Source organism: Metopolophium dirhodum, chromosome 3, assembly GCF_019925205.1.
Source record: "Metopolophium dirhodum isolate CAU chromosome 3, ASM1992520v1, whole genome shotgun sequence".
Classification (NCBI taxonomy): Eukaryota; Metazoa; Arthropoda; class Insecta; order Hemiptera; family Aphididae; genus Metopolophium; species Metopolophium dirhodum.
This window is the reverse complement of record NC_083562.1, coordinates 13,968,488-13,980,749: the sequence shown is the minus strand read 5'-3', so window position 1 is coordinate 13,980,749 and position 12,262 is coordinate 13,968,488. Positions and strand designations below refer to the sequence as shown.

Here is a 12,262-nt window from a genome sequence, read left to right as displayed (position 1 = left end):
TTTATACAGTACTCTCACCGGTACACTATCCGGATTGCCATGGAAACGAGTTCATCTTAAATCTATCGTGTTCATCGTCACATCAATATTCTCTGTAAGAAATAAACCAGCTCTAAGCTGCCTAATATCGCACTTGTTTGGATAAAAAAAAACATGTAGGTATACACTTGAGAATCATTTTCATATTTCGCACGTGCATCATAATTATCATTATGGTGACTTATAAATAAATAAAATAAGTATGATTGCCTTATAAGAGATGTTGCCGAATAGAAGTTAATAATATTATTTTGTTAATTACTACCAGTTATACATTATAAAAATATAAACTTATTGAGTGTAATACATATTTCTACGTACATTTTATTTATCCATAATGTATAATATAATATATAATAATAATATATAATATATAATCCTGCTAGTTAGGTGTTAATTTTTCATTTAATTTCTGTTTTCTTAATTTACTATAGTTAGTATGATTAATATAAGTATATGGTATTGTGTGCACTAAATATTTAATGCTATAATATAGTCTATACATATAGCGTAATATTAAAAATATAGCTTCTCACTTAAAATTCAAAATGTCAATATCATTTTAATTTTAAATTGTTCTAAAATAATGATTTTAATATTATTTATAGGTACCATCTTCAGGGCTCAATAGTCCTCGAAATTTTTCAACGAATCCAGTACCACCACCTACGAGTGCGCCGCCATACCAAACACCGCCTCAAGCGTGTCCATTGTCTTTGAGCATAACAAATTCTTACATTACTCCTTCAACGTCTCAACATCCAGTCTTATCCCACGCAGCATCGAATTACATCCCAAAATCTTCAAATCAAACACCATCTCCTCACCAACATAGTTCTCCTTATATGCAAAAACCAAACATGATATACCATCCACCTCACGGTGCTCCTTATCCCTCGCCTAATTATCATCCTAGTCCATATAAATCTACCCCGTCGTTATTGGCTACAGTGTCTAGTGCATATATGCCATATTCTACCCCCCAGTCATCCACAGTGACTGTATCTGCTTCTTCTACGATTCCTAGCACATCTAGTAGTCCGATAACAACGACAACGCCAGTAAACAATTTTAGCTCTCCATACCAACCTCCTGCCCATCAACAACATTATCCACCGTTGTATGCTCCGTACAGAAGTACACCATATATGCCATCTGCGCTATCAAATGCAGCCGTGAGTATTGTTTTGGTTAACAAGTATAACAATTATAGGTATAAAACTGTATATTTAAAAAATTGAAAATGAACTTGTCGAACTTTCTTTTGATGAAAAAATAAATAATTTCTCAGTTCTTTTTAATAATAAAGTACTTTGCCCTCCCCCCAAACTTAAACGTACCTAGGGGGGGGCATGGCCCTGAGTCACCGTCCTAAATACACTATTGGCTCTACAGAATATTTTTAAGATGTTACTTATACTTATAGTATAATAGTATATTACATCTAATGGACTAGGCCCTTTAGTCACTAGGGTCTAGGAATATATTTTATCATATCAATACTTTTTATTGGTCATTTTTAAAATATAGTATCTATTTATTTCATTAAATACAAAAACAAGATAATTGTTAGGTTATCGCCGGATTTTTTAGATTCTAAACAAAGCGATGAATGTAATGATTTTACAATGATGTGTGTTTATTTTTTATTATTTAATTTTAATTTTTTTGTGTGTCATCACCTTTTAAGACAGCAAAATTGCTTGGATTTTCTTCAAAAGTATCTTTTCTGATAGGAAAGTAAACCTAGTTGGTACTTTGGGGGGTCGAAAATTTCCCAGAAATTTTCTAAAGTGCCGCGAAAAACAAAAGAAAAATTAAGGAAAAACGGGAATTTTGATTTTTGGTGTAACTCTAAAACAGATGAATATTAACATTTTCTATACTCCATAACATTTTCAAAATATTTTGACTTATTTTGAGCAGTTTCAGTTTCCAATTTTTTAGTTTTTTATTCTTTAAATATCAATAAAATTGTATTTGCTGGGTAAAAAAACTTGAAAATTTAATAAAAGGCTCCTAATATATTTCAAAGATGGATGAAAAATTATTAAAAATCTATAATCACAATTTTTTGTACAAGCATTTGAAGTTTAAATATTGACAAAATACGTCAAATTCACGAAAATGTGCAAATTATATTGAGTTAGTATAAGTACGGCTAGTTGAGGAACACGCCGCCGCGGAAGTAATGCGAAAGCAATTCCCGCGGCGTCGTCGGTTCAAAAGGTTGAAAAAAAAAAGTTGAGGAACACGTGTATGTGGGGCAAGGATTCGTCACTGAAAACCCGGGTGGTCACCCATCTGGGAACTTGGCCTAGCGATTTTGGCCTATGCTTGACCTCAGAACACGTTAATGACAGGCCAACCTCCTGGTGTGGACCCATAATTTTATTTTATAACAATTCGTTCAGAGGGGGGACGAGGTGGCCGAGTGGTCTAACGCGACGGATTCGGCACAGCCGGTCCGAGTTCGATCCTCGACCACTGGGCGGCATTTTTCTCCGTGCAAGTCACGGTGTCCGGAGAACAAGTGCCGCCATCCCCCCACCCCGGGGCACGGCAGAAACCTACGGGTGCCCCATTAGAAATTCTGCCAAACACAACACACACGTGTACCAACCTACCCAATATAAAACCTACCAAACCTACCCAATATAAAACCTACAGTGCCCTCCCCACACCCAATGGCCTATGTTGCCGCGGGTTACCCAATAAAAAAAAAAAAAAAAAAAATTCGTTCAGAAAATTGAATTTGTTTTTATTTATTTATAACCCTTATTTACCCATGCTTTAAAATACCGAAATACCTGGCTTATTCAAATTACGTTGGTCTCTGATAATAAATTTATAATTATAAGAAAAATTAAGAAATACTGAGCAATAGTGCTATTGACTTTATTATTATATGTATTATACTTGATCATAAATCAATAATCAATGATTATATGGGAGAGAGTCAACTTACTTTTGACTTTTAAATGAGTGTAATATTATTTATAATCAATACCGTGTAGTTGGTATGCATATAAAATATAATTATTAATTGTATTTAATATAATAATACTATAAAATACAAAATATAATAATATAATTGTATTGACCTTAAAACTTCTTCAAACCATTTATGGAGGGTATTTATTATTTAGTACAATAATACACAATTATTTAAACTTGTACAGAAAAATACCGATTACATTAGTACATTACCTAAAATAACTTTCAGACTATTCATATTATAGTACACTAGACATTTTCTATTAAAATAACTTCGAAATTGTTGGCAAAACCATCTACCTTAAATACTCGTATTATGATATTGATGTTTTAACGTTTTAAAAGATTATTTTGGGTATGACTTAAAAATATAATCAACATTCAACACGATTGATTGAAAATAATATTTCCAATTACCTATTAAAAATGTTACGTATTTGTATGCTTAATATCAGTCGAATAATATTTAAATGTATGTTTTATGTATACCTAAGAATTTATATCGTTTATTATTATTATTATTGCTAATTAATAACGTTTTTTACCATAATTTAACTGTTATTTGAAATGCATTGGGCATAGTTTTGATTATAGTTAGATAGACCATCGTTTTGCTGTAAAACTTAACGGCATCATTAATATTAATAGAGTTTCAACGGAGCAGAAAACGGGCTTGTAATTAGGATGCCGAGGGAAACGTTGCACGGAATTTGTTCGCTTCACTCTTTTCTCTCCCACTTTATCTCTTTCTCTTCTCTCTACCATGGGTACGGATGTTAATTTTTCCATTCGGCTGCTCCGACGAGAAGTCTAGAGAAGGTTAATGATAAAACTGCATGATGGCGGCGGTAGTGGTACCTCCTTAATTACTACAACAGAGTCCTCCTCCCCTTACCTTGTACATAAAGCTCACCGCTTATCGACTTTTGCTCAGTCTGATATAAACTTTTGGGTTTCTACGAACTTACAGTTTTAATTTCCCCTCGTTAAACACTTAAAAACTCCTTCGTGTAATCGTGTATGAACAAACAAACCCTTACCTTTATACCTAATTATTTATTAATATTATTTAAAATGTGTCTTGTCTAAAAATTGAAAATACCTTTTGGGTTTTATTATGGGTTAAAACTTTACGTTATTATTATTGTCTATTGATCAGTTTCATCTTTAAGTTATAACTTAATCATATATGATTGATAAAAACGTTCTTATTAAAATGGTTAAAACGAAAATTGATCATATGTTATACTTTTAGGCTTTAGCATAACATAGTTTATAGTTTTTTTCCTTAAATTATTATAAAACCAGTATTTCTTTATTTAACAGATACCAAAATTGAATAATATTTTATACTTTACTTCTATAGTTATATTTTAAGTACCTAATTAGTAATTTATTTTTTTATAGAAGACAGCAGAGGTACTGTGTGTAGAACTCTATTTTTTTTACAAAAACATCGCATATTATATAAATTTATTATTTATTAATAATTATGATATTATATCATACATTATGGCTATTGACTTATAAGTCCGCATTACCGCGTGCCGTAGAACGTCGTGAATAAGTTCATGGTATAGACATACCTATGTTATGCCAAATAGTTTCAAGTTTTTATGTATAATATTTTTTGAATTTCGACATAACTTAAGTTGTTGGAGGAAAATAGTTATTTTTCATTTAAATATTCAATTTTGTCAAAATTAAAACATCAGAAAAAAAAATAATAACAATTTTATGAAGTATAGAAATTGATAAAATAAGCATATTATGGTGTAAATTTCAAGATTCTACATTTATTTGTTTTTGAATTACATCAAAATAAGAAAATCGCTATATGAGAAATCGAGTAAAAATTGTGGTAAAAATTTGAACTTGAAACTTTAATAAAAATTTAATTTGTCTTATTCAGGTTAGAAATTTTTTTTTGATAAAGCAAAGATAGACAAATTCATGAGGAATCTTGAACTACATTTTCAAATCTTAGATTTAAAAAGAAACATTTTAATGAATTTCTGTCTCAAAATAATTTGCCCATTTTTGTCATTTTTACGTATTTTGTCAAAATTTGAACTTTAAATGCTTATAAAAAAAATGTGTGACAATGTACTTTTAATGTTTTTCAACTTTCATTGTAACAGTATATTAAGAGCCTTGTATTAAATGTTCAATCTTTTTTTATTCAACAACTAACATTTTATTGTCTTTTATGAAAAAAAACTAAAAAAATTGAAAACTGAAAATGTCCATAAACAATTCCAAATTTTTTGAAAATTTTATCGTGTATGCTACTATAAACAACCATGGAAAATTTCGTATATTTTGGTTATTTCTTTTAGAGTTATACCAAAAACCAAAATCGATTTTGTTGAAATCCGATTTTGCGTATAAATTCCTGTTTTTTCTTAATTTGTATTTTATTTTTCCCTGCGCTTTTGAAAACTAATAGGGATTTTATACCTATGACCCCCCTCCCCCCCAAAGTACCAACTAGATTCATTTTCCTATCAGATAAGATACTGTTCGAGAAAAACTAAGCATTTTTACTGTCCCAAAAAGGCGATGACACATTTAATGCACAAACATTTTTCTTAAAAAAACATAGTTCATTGTAAAATCAATACATTCATTGCTCTGCTCAGAATCTAAAATTGTATGAATAATCAAAATAAATAACACATTATTGTTAATTTGATAAATTATTTAAAAATGTAAACTTTTTATTTATTTTATTTTTATTTTTGTTGGAAAATAGTCCCAGTCCCAAAATAAAAATAAAACAAATTGCTAATAATGAAGTAGACACAGTAATAATATTAATAATTTGAATAAAAGAGTCAAATGATAAGAAAGATACTTATTATCTAGATACTTTAAAACGTTTATAACAAAAAAAAAACTGAATATAAATTGTTGACATTTTTTAATTGTTGTAACGAATTTTCAAGCTTTTGTGCAAACAAAAATGTATTACATAAATCTAAATAAAGTAAAAAATTTCAGTTGTCTATAAATAGCACAAAAAGAACCAATATATTATAATAATTCATTTCTAGAAAATGTCAAAGAAATATTGAAAATTGAGGTTTCTGTCACTGGACAGAGCCTCTTATTATCATACTATTGCATTATGTACATTTATTATTCTCCCTTTCATAACGTATTTGTTATTTTCACATGCCACAAATTTACATTTTCTATTTTAATAAAAACAAAAATATTGAAAAAAATATGTAATTGTAAAATATCTAGTCTTTTACAGTTAGTCATTTTTTAATTACAATAATAGAATCTATTTTGTCAAAAATTGGTTTGCATAATTTTGTTTTATTTTATTTTTTAAATTATTTTATAACGTACTAGACATTTTATATTTTACTTCTCAAAATATCCAATATAGATCCAAATTTCTATTAGAAACTGTTAACCACCCTTAAAGTGTAAGATTTTTTTATTACTCTACATAGTGATGACAGACATTATTGTGAATCATTACATTCAATGGAACGCATAGAATTTAAAATATTATATTAATAATTAATTTACCGTTTGATATTATTTAGTGTTAAGTTACACACTGTTGCGATGGCGGTAAAATTATAATGACTGTCTTGGCGATGCTGTTTACTAAAAATTATTTAGTTTTGATTTATGAAACTTAAGTATTTAAATTAATTGTATAATTTTAGTTTTATATTTTGCACCAAATGTATATATTCTTTTAATAATTTTTATGATGGTATAATTTTTTTTTAATTTGTTTGATTTATATAGAGATTAAGTCGAACTTCTCCAATGTCTGTGATATCAACAAAATCAAATGTTGTGTCAGCACCTCCTCTTGTTGCACCAACAGTTGCTTCTGCATCAGCTTCTACTTCTACTACCACTACTACGTCAATTTTGAGTGGACACCCTGTGTTAGGTAGAGGGCAGTCGCCACGAGGACCAAGTCCAAACAGAGATCGTGATAGTTATATGTAATTTTGATATATTTAAATAATTGTTTTATCCAATTAACATGTTTTAATTCATTTTGTAATGTTAATAGTTTAAACCGAAGTAATGGCCCTCCATTAAATTCTCCTTCGTCGTTCAATTCTTCATCATTAGCATTACCTCCTGCTGCTACTCCAACATTAGCACCTACTGTTTCATCTTCAGCACCTTCTAGTCTTGTATATAATAAACCACAATTATGGGGTCCAATGGGGTAAGTACATAGGTTTATAACTAAAGCATAAACTATTAGCTGTAAAATAATGAAAATATTTTATTTTATTTTTTCTTTTCGTAGAAACAACAGTATTGCGACATCTACAATGGCAAATATTACTCGACAACATCCATCATCATACCCCCCTCCGTTATTTTCTTCACCAGTATCTACTGCTACGTCACAATCTTCTTCTTCATTGCCATCAGCACCACCTGCTCATAATCCCTTTTCCGCTGAATCTTTATTTCAATCAAGTAAGTTAGAATAAAAAATATCACTTGTATTTAGGATTCTATAATGATTTTGATTTAGATCAAGCTGACATGTTAAGGAGAGAACTAGACTCGAGGTTTTTAGCATCATCACAAGAAAGAACTTTGGCTGTTGGTGCACCATACTTACGGACAGAAATGCATCATCACCAGCATCAACATACTCATGTTCACCAACACACAGCAACACCACTAATCCCTGCTGTAGCTGCAACTACTACAACTATACCAAATGCTTCAACAATACCACCAGCACCAACTTCGGCATTATATCCTCCTCCACTGGTTAGCATATATTAAAAAAAATATTAAATAATATATATATCTATAATTAATATACATGTGCATATATTTATAGTTTAAAGATATACCCAAATTGGGAGGAGTTGATTCACCATTTTATAGGCAGAATTTATTGTCTGGTAGCTATCCTGGATTTACACCAGGCCTGTTGCATTCTTCAATGGGTCACACACCATTTACACCACCAAGTCATATGCCGACATTTACACCAAAAGTAATTATGCATTGTCATTTGACAACATATACGGTTTCTTATACTGTATATAATATAAATTTAATATACAGTATACATATTTATTCTAGACTAAGCAATATTTCCATTAATATTTAAATCAATTACTTTTTTCTTTTGATTCTTCTTAACTCCAGTATAATTTAACAAAATTATATTTTTAATTTTATTATTAATATTGTAAATATATTTTATACTCTCAAAAAAATCTTCTGTTTAGCAAAATGTAATCAACCTAATTACTAAATATAAGGGTTCGGAACTTAAAGAATTTATATTTTTTGTTTTGCTTAACTTAAAATTGAGTAGAGTGCAATATAAATAATTTAACTCATGTCACTACAATTTCAAATTTGGAATCGCTCTTTGTTTATTTCTATGGTTGTTTTTTCTAAAAGTGCTTGTTTCTAGTGTAATTCTTTTTAAAACATAAGTATATTGTCAAATATCCCTAGACATAGATAGCCTTAGGCTAGGAATGTCTTAGTTTAAAATAATAATAAAAAAAAAAAAAAGTGTAATTCTAGTTTAATTTGCTTTTTGCATATTTTCTATAATTTTTGTCTTGATGTGTGTTTATAATAACACGTTGCCTTTGTGTTCTATTGCCTTGTAATAATACTTAAATTGTCTTTGTTCATTTTTGTTATCTATTTTGTCGGTCGTGGCTGGCTATAGAACAAAAAAAATATTCAAAATTTCCAATGTTCTAATAATAATGCTGCAAGAAAAAAAACTATAATTTATTCCCGGTATACTACCAATACCAATACCATCAGTGTGATTGACACAATAAAATATGATGAATCGATTCTTTGTCTAGATTGTTGTGTTGTGATTTTTTTATTTAAGTTTAAGGGGAATTTTAAGATTGCTTATTATGCTTGTTTTTATGTTTTTAAGTGCTTATTTTGATAATTTCAGGTGCTTTAGGTCCCAAACCATGTAATGATTATTAAATGTTTCATTAATTAAACATTTTATTATAACTTTACAATTGATTATCAATATTTATTTATTTTCTAGCAGTTGACTGATACATCTAAGCCTACAAAGTCAAGTGTAAGTGAATATAACCTCTTGAATCAAACCCTAAATTAATTTTTATAATTACATTTGAATTTATAGAAACCTGGAAAATGGAATGCAATGCATGTGCGATTAGCCTGGGAAATTTATCATTATCAACAGAAACAACAAGTGGCAGAAACCAAAAATGTTGCAAACAATCCGGTGCCAAAGACTGAATTATTAAGGCCACCCACACATTTATTTCCACCTAGTCGACCACCGCACGATCTCTCTCCGTTTACATCGCCTCATCATCATCATCATCCAGGATTGCCTCCAGGCTATCCACCTATGGGTAATTATTATTTTATATTTTTCTTGTCTATAGATATATTTTAATATAAATACAATTTATATTGTAGGTCCTGCAGCAATGTTTACTAGGTACCCGGCTGGATTTCCACCAATATCCTCATTCCCACCCAATCCCATGAATGATCCATGGGCTAGGTTACAGCCTTCTCGTGGGCTACCTACACAAAACTCAGCATACGGGCCTTCTGGAGGTTGGCCAATAAAACCTGATCCTGTAGAAACAGAACGAGTAGAACAGCAACAACGAGAACGTGAAAGAGAACGGGAGCGAGAGCGTGAACGGGAAAGAGAACGCGAAAAAGAAAGGGAAAGAGGTCGAGAAAGAGAAAGAGTGAAACGCGAAGAAAAGAGAAGACATATGATTCAACAGCAGCAATTGCAGCATCAACAACAACAACAGCAACAGCAACAACAGCAGCATCAACAACAGCAACAGCAACATCAACATCAGCAACAACTTCAACATCAACAGCAACAGCAACATTTACAACATCAACATCAGCAACAACAACAACAAGTAGCTAAAATGAGAGAACGGTCACCTCTAAAAGATCCTAATTTGATGTCCAAAGAAGATGATTTAAATAATATGATGTTGGGTCGTATTCCACCTCCATCTCATTACCTTCCTCCACCTCCAAGGCATCCTCAAAGAGCTACACATCTACCAACACATTTTTCACCATGGGATCAGTATAGGTGCGTATACAACTATATTTTAAATAGAATTATAATTAAAAATTAAGCCATCATTAGGCTTAACATATTTACACTTTTTTTCTTTGTGTCTTGAATCATAATTATAAATATTTGTTTTTTATTTGATATATTTTAGATATGATTCTTTGAGGTTCAGTCCATTAATTGCTGCAGCTGCTTATAGAGCTGAAGAAGAAGAACATAGAGCCAAATTGTTTGGTTACCACCCTCAAGCCCATTTAAGACCAAAAGACCCATCTCCTAACACTCATCGATCAATGCCTCCAGATATGCAATTACCTAAAAAAGAAGAATCTTCCCAATCTAGGTAGTCCAAAACTTAAACAGTTTTTGAATTTGAATATATTTTATTTTTATAGTCAAAATATTGACAAAATAAATTGTACGTTAATTTATTCTTTTAATTTCTCACCACTACCCTTATTAGTGTCCTTTAAACATAACTACATTTATTCTTCTATGTATACATTTTTATTTTACATATAAAATGTAATGAAACATTTTTACTTATTACAATTATTATTTCATGTAATTTCTAAAAATTAATTATGTGCAATTAATTTTATTTCATTTATTTGTATTGAATTAAAATGTAAGTAATACCATTTTAATAAATTTAATCTTTGGTTAATGAAATATGAATTTTTTAATTCTTAAATAATATTGTATTCGTGCAATCAAGTTCTTATTTTTCAAAAAAAAAAAGTATATATATATTTAACCTATACATAAATATTAAATAATATGTAAAACCTTTCAACATTCTTTGTAATAATTATTTAGGACACACAGGGTTAATTTTTATTATCTGAACTGATTTTTTGACCCTTGATATAATATATTTATGTCACATCAGAGTTGTATACTACCAAATTAAATTTAAAAATAGATAAGAAACCCAACATTTTTAATAAATATTTAATATTATTTGTAAAGTGTTTTAATGAATTTTCATTGCTTTTGTTCCTATTATTGTTTAATATAATATATCTGTGAATACATAATTTCTACATTGAAATAATATTAATTATAATAAATTTTAAAAAAGAAATAAACCCCATTATTTAAGTTACCAGTTAAAAATAATGATGATAATTGTATTATTATTATTAAGTTAATACTTAACAAAGTAAGTGTTTTGTGCATCGTGTTTCGTAAAGTATAGACACTTATTAGTAATTTTGCTGCATTAACTTAAAATTTATTGTACATAAGAATTATACTGATAAATGGAAAAATAAACCTGTGTCTTTCTGTCTACAATATACGATTAAGTATTCTATTTAGTATATTATTTTACAAAGCAGATTTACATTTTAATTTGTCTATATTGATGAATCGTTTTGCACGATAATCAATATTCTATTTTAATCTCATTCTAGTAATAGTTGCAAATATATGTACATATTATATTTTTATGTTTTATTGTCTAAGCTTAGAATGTATTGTGTTGTATTACAAAACTGAGTATAAAACTTATTTCTATTATATTGTGATTTATCTATATACATATTATGTTATAATGATATCATTATGTTATTTATAGAACTTAATGGTTCTTTTGAGAATTTGTGAAAGAAAACTTTTTGTCGGTTATCTTTATTTTTCATGATAAAATTATAAAACAACTTTATATTTCATCCAGCTACATGAATGTATAAATGGGTTATTTTTATTTTTATAACCATGATTGATTATTTGCTTTTTTCAATTAATTTCTACATTTTAGAATGCAATTGGTGTTTCATAGTTTTAATTTGTTATTTTATTTTACGTGCCAGTGATAAGATTTTCAACCAAAAAATGCTGTTAGAACATTATATATGGTTATACCTTATAATACACATAAAAAAAAAACTTTGTAATTATGTATAGATTTAAATATAAATATTTTATTGTGATTCTAATGTTAATTAAGGAAGTGTATATAAACTTGTAAAGTGATGTACAATAATACAATTTTATGTACCACATAACTGTTTTTTATTTTGGAATATGACAATAGGACAATAATATTTATATTATTTATATTAATTTTTCATTGCTTCCTTCCAATAATCTTCCATCAATGCTATGAACAGAAGCATGGCCACT

General features: G+C 28.9%; 1 protein-coding gene across 3 annotated transcripts in view; it reads left to right on the top strand.

Annotated features, from left to right (window-relative positions):
- The window catches only part of LOC132940457 (autism susceptibility gene 2 protein-like), a 35,118-nt gene extending 24,314 nt beyond the window's left edge, over positions 1-10,804 (top strand). For 2 of the 3 annotated variants that reach the window (XM_061008079.1, XM_061008081.1), the window contains 10 exons: positions 648-1,214; positions 6,811-7,016; positions 7,088-7,249; positions 7,334-7,509; positions 7,568-7,812; positions 7,886-8,044; positions 9,089-9,124; positions 9,191-9,428; positions 9,496-10,147; positions 10,284-10,804. In XM_061008079.1, the coding sequence (XP_060864062.1) occupies positions 648-1,214; positions 6,811-7,016; positions 7,088-7,249; positions 7,334-7,509; positions 7,568-7,812; positions 7,886-8,044; positions 9,089-9,124; positions 9,191-9,428; positions 9,496-10,147; positions 10,284-10,479 (2,637 nt within the window). In that variant the 3' untranslated portion in view covers positions 10,480-10,804. The remainder of the gene's footprint in view (positions 1-647; positions 1,215-6,810; positions 7,017-7,087; positions 7,250-7,333; positions 7,510-7,567; positions 7,813-7,885; positions 8,045-9,088; positions 9,125-9,190; positions 9,429-9,495; positions 10,148-10,283) is intronic. The other variant, XM_061008080.1, reaches the window with a different exon arrangement.
- The last annotated feature ends 1,458 nt before the right edge of the window (positions 10,805-12,262 follow it).